This window comes from Hesperophylax consimilis, chromosome 16 (genome assembly GCF_061612785.1).
Source record: "Hesperophylax consimilis isolate HC1 chromosome 16, BYU_Hcon_1.0, whole genome shotgun sequence".
NCBI lineage: Eukaryota > Metazoa > Arthropoda > Insecta > Trichoptera > Limnephilidae > Hesperophylax > Hesperophylax consimilis.
In genome coordinates, this window is record NC_142851.1 from 7556881 (window position 1) to 7571441 (window position 14561).

The 14561-nt window shown below is 35.4% G+C and overlaps 1 protein-coding gene across 1 annotated transcript; it reads left to right on the forward strand.

Annotated features, from left to right (window-relative positions):
* Positions 1–78: 78 nt before the first annotated feature.
* On the forward strand, positions 79–11347 carry LOC149416634 (uncharacterized). The gene is made up of 6 exons (XM_089641437.1): positions 79–224; positions 778–957; positions 1043–7996; positions 8326–8486; positions 8660–8876; positions 10774–11347. Exons 2-6 carry the CDS (start codon positions 785–787, stop codon positions 11024–11026), a joined length of 7758 nt encoding a protein of 2585 aa, XP_089497563.1. The 5' UTR covers positions 79–224; positions 778–784; the 3' UTR covers positions 11027–11347.
* The last annotated feature ends 3214 nt before the right edge of the window (positions 11348–14561 follow it).

Below are 14561 nucleotides of genomic sequence, written 5' to 3' on the forward strand. Positions count from 1 at the left end.
TGGTGTCAGTTGGTCAAGTTGGTGTTTATTACTAATGTCTATGAGTGGTTTATTTATGGTCTTTACTTTACTGTTTGAAATATTTTCAGTTGAAAATGAATATGGTTTCGTTTGTTGAATTTGATCAGACTACTTATGATAAAAATCGTTTTATTCTCATAGAATTACCGATATAAACTATTAGGGCATGATTTTGGTTAGTGAACAATTCGTTTAATACAAAGGTAAGTTTATTGATGTGTTTTGTGCTTCATTTGCCGATTTCAAATGTCTGATTGTTTATCAAGTTTGTAAACGCATATTTTTCGAATGCCTTGGAGTATTTCGATATAAATATAATGGAATGGAGATTCTCTTAGCTAGTACGACAACAGCAAAACATCAACAATAACAAGCTCTAATTTAAGCATAATAAGAGCGTAATATAATTATTTGCGTTGTTTCATGTTTTGGCAATAAGAAGCAAAATAAGGTGTATTTTTTTATTTCTACAAACGCCCAAGCTATTGTTTATTTTTAAGTTTCCAAAATGCCAAAGGTAATTATTGTACAGTTTAGTCTTTATATAATCGATGTAAATCGGTTTTGTAAATACGTACTTATGTTATTAGAGCCAAGGATCTAACCATAGCCTTTTAATCTGTCGTTGATGATTGTCTCGGTTCTGATTAGCTAGATACTTACCGCTGGGTGATATTTATGATAACATTTGTATGATGGGTATATTATGATAAATATGTGGATATTATAGACTAAACAAAGTGAGATTTTTTGCAGCTTTATAATGTCGCAAAAAGAAAAAGGCAGCGTGCGCCGCTCTTCAATCCTGAAGCCTCCCAAAACGCGTCAGCCTTTCATGGAACTAGCAGATCTCAAACCCTCGGAGGACGATGATGGGATCACCACGGAAACCATGCGAAGTCGCCGAGTATCCTTCTCGCACAAAAAAGGAGTGGCGTGAGTATTTAAAAACCAATATAGCAGTGTTGCAGTAAGAAATTTTATGAATTTTATATTGAATTAATCCATATTTATTTTATAGGCTCTTCACATCTGACCACGGCAACACCATCTGGCACAATTTTTACGAAGAAAATAATAAGCCCGATCTTTCAGACTCAGGGGGAGCTGCACACTTCCAGCTGACCATGGATTCCACCAAGCCCCCCCAAATTGTGGATGAGAATGATCCAATACTCAAAATCGGGGATGACTCATACAATGAAAGTTTCCAAACCAACCATGATATCACTTTTGCTGCCATGCCCAATGATGATGACGAGGAAGATCATTGCGTTGATATTCATGCTATGTTGACCGGATTTAGTAAACCTGTAGAAAGAGAATTACCTAATATAGTATTCCACACCACTCAAAATACCTTCTCTGATCAGACCGAAGCGCTGATCAACTATAAAATAACTCAAGATTCTTCCAAGGATCCTCTTTGTTCTGAGAGTTCCATTAAGGATGAGCCTAGGTCTATCAGCCCTGGTATTAGCACTCACTTCACAAGCGATGTCTTTGGTGAACATTTAGATTATACAAACATAGCTGCTGAAGATTCTATTCACCATAAAGATATCATCTTCAATGAAAGCCAAGGGGAAATGTCCATCACTCAGGGTATTCCCGCTCCTTTGCAAGAGATTAAAGGAGTCTTTATCAAAAATAATTGTTACAATACTACTTTCCCTAATGAGGAAGATTTTGACGATAAGGAAAACCTCAAGACGCATCTAATGTGCAATAAGAATATTGAAAACAACATTCAAGAAATACAAAAACCTCAGGTTAATAAACCCACATCAATGTTGGACCAATTTCAGAGAGAATTTTTGTTGAAGGATGAAGATATCTTGGAGGAAGATTTTCCCATCTCTGCTAAGAGAGCTCTCTCTGAAGAAAGCAGACTCGACGACTCCTATATTCTTCCAGATAAAATAACAAAAGATGAACAAACAATAGACGACAGGGTTTACTTTACTGATAAAAGACACACTATCATTTTCGATCAAAACTCTTCAAATTGTGACATGGAGATGCCTTATGTAAATGATAATATCAAAGACTGTAAAAGTGGCATGTTTGATCTAAATCAAAGTTCCTACCCAGCAATTACTGGTACGGATAAGGCAAATAGAAATTCAAGGAAAACAATTCACTTCAATCCAAATGATTCTGACTGTGACATGTCTATGACAAATGTATTTCCAAGACATGTAGACAGTACTAACGATGACTATATTGACGCTAGGCAAAGTATTGTTGATCAAAAAACTTCTGAATTCAACATGTCCATGACTTGTATGAATTACAATACGAGTGTCGACCAGGAAAGCATTTGTCAAAACGATATGTCGATGACCAAGGTAATGATTTCAAATATCATTCATGAAAACAATGTCGACATTGAAAATGATCAGGCTTATATACATAGGAAAGGGGCTGCAGCCAATTTAGAAAATCTTGAAGATCACAAGGAACAGTTACACAATATGATACGCTCTGCCTTAGATGAGCAGGTTGCAAAGCCCATTATTCACAAAATGTCTGAAAATAATATAATATTACCAACAGAAGAAAATAAACCATTTGTGCCAACTATTTCAGGTACACATGAATTTCACAAACACTCCAAAGTTGAAATCTCACATACAAATGAAAATGAAAAAATGGCCGGCATAAATATTTATAATCTAATAGATGTAGATGAAATCAAGCTTGAAAGTATTGTGCTAAAGATGAGCGATGTTCCAAAGAAAGGTGATAGACAAAGATCATCAGGTCACCCCATATTGGAACACTTGTCTGGAGTTGACATGGAGTTATCCAATTCTGGCGTTGTTGCACTTGCACAGGGTTCGAATAGTGATAACAACAAGCGAAAGACAATTGTGTTTGATCAGAAGATGCCAGAATGTGAAATGTCGATAACCAGTGTTATTCCAAGCATTGATGATTCTAAGACAAAAATTATTGGGTTTGATCAAAAGATGCCAGAATGCAACATGTCCATGACCAGTGTCATTTCAAACCTTGATGAGGACAAGAGAAAGACTATTATCTTTAATCAGAAAATGCAGGACTGCAACATGTCAATGACGAGTGTCATTTCAAACATAGACGAAAATAAAAGAAAAACTATTGTGTTTGATCAAAAGATGCCAGAATGCAACATGTCAATGACCAGTATTATTTCAACCCAAGATGAAAACAAGAGAAAAACTATTGTGTTTGATCAGAAGATGCCAGAATGCAACATGTCGATGAGCAGTGTTATTTCAACCCATGATGAAAATAAGAGAAAAACTATTGTGTTTGATCAGAATATACCAGAATGCGAAATGTCGATGACCAGTGTTATTCCAAGCATGAATGTAAACAAGAGAAAATCTATTTTGTTTGATCAAAAGATGCCAGAATGCAACATGTCGATGACCAGTGTCATTTCAAATGTTGATGAAAATAGGAGGAAGACTATTATCTTTGATCAAAAATTGCTAGACTGCAACATGTCGATGACGAGTGTCATTTCAAACTTAGACGAAAATAAGAGAAAAACCATTGTGTTTGATCCGAAGATGCCAGAATGTGAAATGTCGATGACCAGTGTTATTCCAAGCATGAATGTAAACAAGAGAAAATCTATTTTGTTTGATCAAAAGATGCCAGAATGCAACATGTCGATGACCAGTGTCATTTCAAATGTTGATGAAAATAGGAGGAAGACTATTATCTTTGATCAAAAATTGCTAGACTGCAACATGTCGATGACGAGTGTCATTGCAAACTTAGACGAAAATAAGAGAAAAACCATTGTGTTTGATCCGAAGATGCCAGAATGTGAAATGTCGATGACCAGTGTTATTCCAAGCATTAATGAAAACAAGGGGAAGACTATTGTGTTTGATCAGAAGATGTCAGAATGCAACATGTCAATCACAAGTTTAATTGCAAGTCTTGATGAAAATAATAGAAAATCACAGAAAATAGAAAAGAGAAAAACAATCCTTTTTGAAAAAGAAAACCTGGATTGTAACATGTCGATGACTACTGTTATTCCACCGACTAATGATAGAAAAACGATGATTTACAAAGAAAATGCGGATAGCAATATGTCCATGACCAGTATCATTCCACAAAATAATGAAACACGAAAAACAATAGTAGTTGAAAACAAGAGGAACACAGTTGTGTTTGACCAGAAAACACAAGAAAGCAACATGTCAATGACCGCTGTTATTCCAATCATTGATGAAAACAAGAGAAAAACTATTGTTTTTGATCAGAAAATGCCAGACTGCAACATGCCGATGAAAAGTGTTATCCAAAATAAAGACTTTAACGAAACAAAAGACTGTCTTAGATCTTATTTTGAAAATAGCAAAAGTGCTGACATAAAATCTGATGATCACGGTGCATCAATGTCTAGTCTAATGCCGAGAAACAATTATTGGGATAGCAAAAGCAATGTGACATGTACTAGCTTTGCTGCATACAGTCCAGACACCAATAATCATACTAGGTCCATCATGTCAAACATCAATTATGGGACTTATCGTAATGTAGCTAGTACCGGAAATGATTCTTTGATGAGCGTACCAGATGAAATATCGCTCTGTGACATGAGTTTGCCATTAATAGATGAAACTATTGAAAACTCCAGGAATTCTCGGAATAAAATCACCCACAATAATACAGATTGTCATATGTCTGTTGATGAAGCTGATGTCAGTTTACCTTACGCTAAAATGACTTTACTATGTGAAGAGAAGACTTTGCCTTGCATGGAATTGACTTTACCTCGTCTGGAAATGACTTTAACTTCCCAGGAAGTGACTTTACCTCCTATTGAAGTCACTTTACCTCGTAATATAATTACTTTTCCCGTTGCGGAAATGACTTTACCTCACGTTGAAGTCGCTTTACATTGTAATGAGATGAATCCTTTGCCTTGTATGGAAACAACTTTACCTCGTCTGGAAATGACTTTATCTTCCCAGGAAGTGACTTTACCTCCTATTGAAGTCACCTTACCTCGTAATGAAATTACTTTTCCCGCTGCGGAAATGACTTTACCTCACGTTGAAGTCGCTTTACATTGTAATGAGATGAATCCTTTGCCTTGTATGGAAACGACTTTACCTCGTCTGGAAATGACTTTACCTCCCCAGGAAGTGACTTTACCTCCTATTGAAGTCACCTTACCTCGTAATGAAATTACTTTTCCCGCTGCGGAAATGACTTTACCTCACATTGAAGTCGCTTTACATTGTAATGAGATGAATCCTTCGCCTTGTATGGAAACGACTTTACCTAGTCTGGAAATGACTTTACCTCACGTTGAAGTCGCTTTACATTGTAATGAGATGTATCCTTTGCCCTGTATGGAAACGACTTTACCTCGTCTGGAAATGACTTTACCTCCCCAGGAAGTGACTTCATCTCCTATTGAAGTCTCTTTACCTCGTAACGAAATTACTTTTCCAGTTGTGGAAATGACTTTACCTCACGTTGAAGTCGCTTTACATTGTAATGAGATGAATCCTTTGCCTTGTATGGAAACGACTTTACCTCGTCTGGAAATGACTTTACCTCGTAATGAGAAGACTTTGCCTTGTATGGAAATGACTTTACCTTGTATGGATATGTCTTTACCTCAGCATGAAATGACTTTACTTCGCCAGGAAATGGCTTTACCCCCTTTTGAAGTCGCTTTACGTTGTAATGAGATGACCTTGCGTTGTATGGAAACAACTTTACCTCCTGTTGAAGTCACTTTACATCCCAATGAGATGACTTTGCCATGCATGCAGATGGCTTTACCTCATATGGAAGTCAATTTACCTCATAACGAGGTGACTTTGCCTTGTACGGAAACGACTTTACCTTGTCTGGATTTACCTTCTGTTGAAGTCACTTTACCACTTAATGAGGTAACTTTGCCCTGCATGGAAAACAAGCAAAAAACTATTGTGTTTGATCAGAAGATGCCAGAATGCAACATGTCAATGACCAGTATTATTTCAACCCATGATGAAAACAAGAGAAAAACTATTGTGTTTGATCAGAAGATGCCAGAATGCAACATGTCAATGACCAGTATTATTTCAACCCAAGATGAAAACAAGAGAAATACTATTGTGTTTGATCAGAAGATGCCAGAATGCAACATGTCAATGACCAGTATTATTTCAACCCAAGATGAAAACAAGAGAAATACTATTGTGTTTGATCAGAAGATGCCAGAATGCAACATGTCAATGACCAGTATTATTTCAACCCAAGATGAAAACAAGAGAAAAACTATTGTGTTTGATCAGAAGATGCCAGAATGCAACATGTCAATGACCAGTATTATTTCAACCCAAGATGAAAACAAGAGAAATACTATTGTGTTTGATCAGAAGATGCCAGAATGCAACATGTCAATGACCAGTATTATTTCAACCCAAGATGAAAACAAGAGAAATACTATTGTGTTTGATCAGAAGATGCCAGAATGCAACATGTCGATGAGCAGTGTTATTTCAACCCATGATGAAAACAAGAGAAAAACTATTGTGTTTGATCCGAAAATGACTTTACCTTGTGAGGAAAAGGGTGAACCCCCCAATGAAATTGCTTTACCTCTTAAGGAGATAACTTTACCTTGCACGGATGTGACTTTATCTCCCGTTGAATTCACTTTACCACGTAATGAGATGACTTTGGAAAATACTTTACCTAGCCTGGAAAAGATTTTACCTCATGTTGAAGTCCCTTCAACTCTTGTGGATTTGACTGTACCTGGTCTTGAAATTGCTTTACCTCGTATTGAAATCACTTCACCATGTCATGAAATGTCTTTTCTTCATGTTGAAATGGCCTTACCCCCTGTTGAAGTGACTTTACCTCACACGGAAATGATTTTACCTCTCGTTCAAGCTAGAATCGTGACGACCACAAATAATCTTTCTGATAATGTTTCAATGGAGGTACACAAAACATTTTCTACCAGAGATTCAACCATGGAAGTCGAATATTCTCACAGTGGCACAAATGTTCCTGCAATCATGAAAGATAAATCTTATTGCGCTAGCAAAAATCAATCTAAAACATATCAAAACTGTAGCAATCTATCTAATGATTTGGTGAATTATTCGTCTTGTGAAGTGGCAACACTCAATGAATTAAACAGCAATCCAAATTTGAAATTAACAATTGAAAAGTCTGACAGTTCTGAAACACTTATTGCCAGTCTGGAAATGAAAAAAATTGGGATTGTGGAAAATTCTTTTGAAACATCAAGTAAGAGAAAATCTGATCACGACTACAATGATGACAATTTCTGTGTTCCTAAAAAGCAAAAAGTTTTGCCTCCAGTTTGTTCTTGGTTAAAAGATGTTACTTTGGATGAAAACTCTGAAAAAATAAACGCTTCCAAAGTGGGTGTTAATATCTCTCAGTACGAACATGATACGATTGACACAATGACCTACACTATCACAACACCTCATTTCATCCACGAAAACTCGGAAGGGATTGACGCAGTAGAAAGTGAAACTAAAATAGGAACTTCAGAAAATATTGATAAAGAACATAATCATTCCGATCACCTCATAGCCAATATATCAGACATATCCTTAGTCAGTAGTTCTTTCGACAGGAGTGATCCAAAACACCGTCATGAGGAAGCTCACGCAGCCGAAGAACCTAAACCCAAGAATGAAGGTGAAATCAACATCCGCAGGATTATTGATAGCGTTGACGAGATCATCAGCAGACAATGTGGTACGCTTAGTCCTCAGAGAGAGAGGAAGAGCTTCTTTGAGACGCCGGTGAAGCAAAACTTGCCTGAAGATAGCTTGTGCGAGAGCATGAACACAACGGTAGATTCCGTGGAAACTCCCCAGAAGTCACCTGAGAAGCTGTTAATAGTTCATCCCAAGTTTATCCCAATTCCTACCAGACAGATTGTGGAAGAATTGATCAGAGATCTCAATCTCAATGCGTAAGTGATTACTTATTTCCCAAATGGCCGCAAAACCATGTCGATTTCGCTTTTAATCACTAATAAATCTATGAAATAATATTACTTTGTTTGAACCACTATATTTTTTACATAATATGCTGACCGGTTTCGGAACAACCGTTCCTTCCTCAGGGCTACTAACTTGACATTACAAAACAATAGATGAACATTAATAAATTACTAAGTTTTGAAGTGGGGGTGCAGGTGTGACTAGAATAAGATAGATCATTGTTTTATTTATTTAGTTTTATAAAATTATAGCTACATTCTAAAATAAAGTAAAAAATCTATTTGTTTTTTGGTTGCAGTAATGTATGCACTTTGGATCTGGAGTACACTAAGGGAAATGAATGCGTATTCTTATTGATGAGGAATGCAATCAAAATGACCGTTGTGTTGGAAGCACCCGTCTCAGGAGTCAGTAGCGTAACGCGACCAGTCCACAATATTGTATTGGAGGCCATGAATGGTAAGTGTTGCAGTTTTTCAGTTCATCTATTTATCAGAACCATCCTTTCAAAATAAATCAAAAAGGAAAATGTCCATTTCAAAGTCTTTATGTGTGTAGTTTTATGGAGGACATTGTGCCACAAAGCACGATAAAATAAAATGAAAATTATTTTTCAAATTCGTTTCCACCAGCTAAATTCCTTGGCTCCAATCAGAAGTTCCACTGTCTAGCGGCCGCTATTGCCTTGCAGCAGCTGGACGTGGCGGGCCTGAGGGACATCTGCAAGGTGGCTGGAGACCTCAGAAAACTGCTGGTGCATTGCAGCAAGGTGGCCGCGGAGGCCTGGAGCTGGTCTCAACACTGCTACCTGCTGCATGTCAAGTACAACCTGCAGTTTGAGAATGACAGGTTTGTAAATGTGTTGATAATAGATAATAGAAGCGAAGTGAGATATGGCATAGAACTGCCTGTATGGCCCACTGTCAAAGCGGCAGAGCCAATGAGGCAAGGAGGAGATCCCTCTTCTCCTAGTAATTACAGACCGATCTCTCTTAAGCATTCTATCTAAAATTCTGGAAAAGCTTGTCAAAGTAAGATTAATGAATTTCTTCAATAAGCACAAACTAATCTCACCACAACAATTTGGGTTCCAACAGAAAAAATCTACTGAAAATGCGATAACAGATATGACAGAATACATATTAGAATTTAGATGTAGGTATGAAATGCGTGGGACTAGATTTACAGTGAGCGTTTGACTCAATTTCACAAAAAGTTCTTGACTACCTCTCGGAAAGAACTCAATTGGTAAAGAATGATAGTAAATTAAGTAACTCGGAATTTTTTTTATTCAGAGTACCCCAGGGCAGTACCCTCCTTGGACCAATACTTTTTTTATAAACGAACTATGCAAAATAGGCCTAAAAAATGGGAAAATTATATAATTTGCCAATGATACAGTTTTACTTTTCAAAGGAGAGACATGGGAGGAGATAAAATCAAAATCTGAAACAGGTCTAATAAAAGTATCAAAATGGCTAGAATGTAACCTTTTGACATTAAATGGCATAAAAACAAATTCAATGTTTTTTTCTTTGAACAAAAGAGGCACCTAACAGTAACATAAAAATGTAAAAGACCTTTTAAATGACACGTGTCTCCCAGGGACACAAATACCTCACTCATGCGCATACCAAGACCTTGAAAAGTTGGAATTAGTCAAATATCTGGGAATTTTAATAGATGACTCTTTAACCTGGAGAGCGCACATTGAAAATACTGCCAAACGAATATGCAAACTAATTTTCTTCTTGAAAGATATACGCAACATTGTTGATAAGAAAACCATTAAAATTGTGTACTATGCTTTGTGCCATTCAATTATCAGGTATGGAATACTAAGCTGGGGCGGTGCAGCCAAAACTATACTAGATCCGTTGTTAGCCAAGGCACAAAAAGCTGAAGTAGCTGAGTGATGGGTAAAAAACCTTATATGTATCCATCGACACCCTTATTTAAGGAAACAAAATTATTAGATGTAAGACAGATGCACTCATAATGTACTGCACGAACAAATCCAAGCTTCTTTTTATAGTCTTGTAGATCAGAGTTACACGACAAGACTATATAATAATCAGAACAGCGGATGATAGTACCAAAAATGAATACATCGTTTTCTAAAGTGTATAATGGGTTCAAGCATAAATAGCAGTAAGGTTAAAACAGACCCTCTTAGAAAGCAAATTACCGTATGGCTGATAGAAAGTGGCAGAACGAAATTGGAAAGCTTCCTGAATGAAATCATTGTCCGACTGAAGAAAGACCCTTAAATGAAATCATTCATGGTTTGTGAATAATGTTTATGTCTCTATTGTTTATATCTCTATTATGATTTGATTTATATCTACAACCTTTCTCCATGGCTATAAATGGCTTTGTAAATTTTTCGTTTCATATAATCTTTTGTTTTGTATAATTTTTTTAATTAATATTCCTTTCTCACAAATTGAAATTATGCTGTATCAGTTAAAGTCACAAGGAGGAAATCCATAATTGGTTTTATTTTACTAAGTAACACTTATGTACAAACTGATTAAATGTAAACTGTCGATTTCCCAAAAATGAATAAATAAATAATTCCGACTTTATCCCTATTATCGTATACATATTTTTTTTGTATTACGCTATATGCACAACATTGTATTATTGTTTTTATATTTTCTTATTTATGTTACTTCCATAATATTTGCCTAGTTTGGGGTATTAATAATAAATAAATAGATTAAAGTAAATTTTTGTGTTTCAGGTGGACGTTTGAAATATGCAACGGTCTGCTTCTTTCCATCTGGGAGTTTGAGATTTGTATCCCGTTGTCTTCCCTTCCGCACGCCAAACCAGAAGACGTTAAGATCACAGCGGTCACCGGTGATTCCATCATCAAAGACAGTGACTTCAGGTCTGCCATTGGCGAAGTTACCCCGAGTTGGCAATACATTCCAAACCTCATTACGGAGATGAATAAATTAATTGTAAGACACAGTAAGATTTTGCCGAGTTGAAAGGGAATAATGCTGCCAAGATTTAGTTTACAAATTATTATTTTTAAAAGTAATCTGCGCGTAGATGACGTGTAAAAATAAGTTTAACGAAATGAGTAGGTACACTTGACCCCTTTTGTCCTTGTGTATGTACAATAATAATGTGTCCTTTGTATCAAAATAGCGTATTTAATATTTTTTAGTAAAATAACCTGTGCAAAATCACAGTTGGTTTGAATTCTCGACAAATCAGTTTTGATTTTTAAAATGCCAATTAAAATATTATATTATAGATAGATACTTTTTCGCTTGTCTGAATTCTCAAAAAAAAAAACACTTCCAATTTTGAAAATGAAGACACTTAAATTCAAAGCAAAGGTAAGTTCATAAATTCTATGTAATTAAAAAGCGAGTTTGCATTCTTATATCTAATTCTACCTTCGTTCCCATCCACTTTAATTCTTTATAATGTATGGTATTCTTCATGTTGATGCTATCATGAGTTAAAATTAATACACATTGTAATGTACATATATATATTTTTTTAGAAAATGTGTAATTATGTGCCTTGTATTTGCCACCACTGTTACTTAATATTAAAATATTGTGAATTTATAAGTCTTTATAGAATAATCAGTATCCCTAATATGTATCCCTTTCCCAAAAAAAAAATTCACTTTGAAAACTGAACAAAATACGGAAGAAAGAAAATCAAATATTTAATATATCCATTTATTAAAACGCAATACACGTTAATAACAAATATCACAAAATAAAAATATTTATAAAATCTATGTGTTTTGTAAAAAATCACAATAACGTTTTTGGCATAATGCATTATACCTTTAACAATAGTAAGGTAAATAATTATTGTAAGAAAGACAATGGAAGCAGCAAAGACATTTCCTTAAACAAACCATAAACTAACAAAATCTTAAATAATATTAGATAGTACACTGAACGAGACTCCAACTCATTTGAACAAAATTATCCCACCAATCATGGGAAAGGAATAAACCAATCGCAAACGGCGCGACGGTTCGTCCCTTCCCCATATTTCTTGGTTTGGCTCGCAAGTGTATACGCACCATTATGCACACATTTTAATGACGTAATATTCATACTATATCCATGGGATCTGTCTTTATTGCAAACGACAAAACTGTGTATGTCTATGAAAAAGTACATTTTTCATTGTTTAGCTTTGGTTTTTCAACAGCTGTATATATTATACAGGTGATAAACAGCTCTCGATAGACTCTCTCACACAATGCGGTAATCCTTACAATGTTTTTTTAATTTTTTTTTTTTATATTAACTCCACACAGGAGGCCCTGAAGCCTAATTTCCCTCAGGGCCTATGTCATCTTTGGGGATGCTGTGTGGAGGGTCTTTTTGTGGAGAGGAAGGAGTGAACATGGGTCTTGAAGAGTACCATGTTGAAGGAGGGAGGAAACACAGAGGCCGGCAGTTCGTTCCACAGCCGAGCTGTTGAACTTAAAAACGAATTGTAGAAGCGTGTATCGTGGATATACTCGTAAAAAATTGTTAAGTAGGAAATTTGACATAAACTGGCAGAACACATTAAGTTGTCAAGTCAAAAATAAATATATTTGTGCTGGAACAAAACATTGTGCACCCGTATCCTCCCTTGTCATTTCTCGCCTGGCTTTCAACATAATTTTATTAGCTGTAGGCATTACGCATATCTATACTTCTGAAAATGTTGCATAACATGTATTGTATGTTTTTTCCTTTTGTTTGACAGTGAGTGGAATTTTATTTTTTATAGCAGATGTAATGTAAATGTGTGGTGCATTGAAAAGAAAATGAAGCAGTCAATTTGAAACAAGTATTTCACAGACAAAAAGAACAACTTAGTGGGTTTTGCTGGAACAAAAACGTCTAGCAAAATAATTTGACAGACAAAAAGTACAACTTTGTGGTTTTTGCTGGAACAAAAACGTCTAGCAAAATACATATCGTCGCTGGGCCCGTAATAACTACAATGTGAAAAAATTAATATTTTACAGGAGAGGGAAAAAATGCATTTTTAGGCAGGAAATGAAAAGAGACTTTCTTTTTATGTATTGTGAACATTAATATGTATATTATTTAGAGGTTCACCTTCATTTTTCTACTTCAAAATGACTTTTTTACTCTCCTCTAAAATATTAATTTTTTCACATTGGAGATATTTATTGGCCCTGCGATGACATATATATTATATTGTTTGCTACCATTTTGGAAAAAAAATTAAAACTGACTACTCGTAATTAAGATTGAAACAGACACAAATGAAAACATATTCTTAAATGAACACACATCATTGCGTTATATTTTTATATCAACAGAAACTGCAATTGAATTTGATAAAGTTTTAAGAAGGTACAAAACTTATATTTAGATTTCAAAGTTAACATTTTTTTGCCATTAAACCCACGACACGCAGAGGGGAGAGGGAACCGTATTTGAGTTTCTATTGTGTTTGGAAATTGGCATTGTAGTTTGGAAAACTACAAATATATTGTTATGTAGTTTATTTTTCTAGAAATACTCATTCTTTGTTTATCTCAACTGTTTTGACATGCTTCAGGATGGTGACACATTACGCTATATGCATCAAAGCATTTTTTATAAGACCATATCGCTCGCCATATAAACTTGTCACACCTGACTAATATACCAATGCGGGCGTGGCGATGACGATATGTCAGTAGTCAAGGTGATGATCCCGTACCGAGAAATGATATTCCGCGGCAGCTCTTCAATTGATCTAGCCCCCCCTCCTGCCATAGGGAGAGGAAGATTATAGCGTGGTTTGACACCTCAACATATAATCTGTATAGGCCACGCCCAAATAAGCGTTGATGCATATAGCGTAATATGTCACTAGCTTTATTCATCAGTCAGACATATCCGGTATTTTACGATTAAAATTTGACAACTATAACTTTTTTGCAATTGCAATTATTCTGAAGTGTACCTAGTAAATGCTGATTGCATTGTATTCTAAATTAATATCATAAACTTGGAACAATGGAAATTTATACCTGATTCTAATTCAATTGCATTTTATGTATTGAGTTAGTATTAATGTGAAAAAAATCATACTATAAATTGAGGTAGCAATAAAAAAACTACTAACATAAATGTGGAATTTTTCCATGTATTTGAAAAAAAATATTAATAATAATTTTTTTAATTTTTTTTTTTTTATAGTAAAGACATCACAAGAGTCCCAACTGCTCCCGTCTGGAGCCAGTGAGACTATGGCATCCCCAATTGGGGGATGTTGTGAGGCTGAAGGTAAGTGGGGAAGGGAAAGAGGAAGGTGGGGAAGTACCTGGCTATTCAGATCTAGTCACTAAACACGGCTAAAGCCATTTGGAGCAACGTTTCAATTCTGAATGGTGGTCTTACACCAGGGCGATACTGGTAGTATCTTCCACTCTGGAACGTGCCGCAAATATACTATATATTATTTTAATTAATTAATTGTGAAATAACACAAATTAATCAAATAAAATTTATTTGCGCACGCCGGGTTCGAACC

Bases quoted from the DNA above. Each gene is read 5' to 3' on its own strand.
- LOC149416634 (XM_089641437.1), top strand. From the start codon at position 785: ATGTCGCAAAAAGAAAAAGGCAGCGTGCGCCGCTCTTCAATCCTGAAG. The intron at 7,997-8,325 runs GTAAGTGATTAC...TTTTGGTTGCAG, and splicing joins AGAGATCTCAATCTCAATGC to TAATGTATGCACTTTGGATC. The intron at 8,487-8,659 runs GTAAGTGTTGCA...CGTTTCCACCAG, and splicing joins TGTATTGGAGGCCATGAATG to CTAAATTCCTTGGCTCCAAT.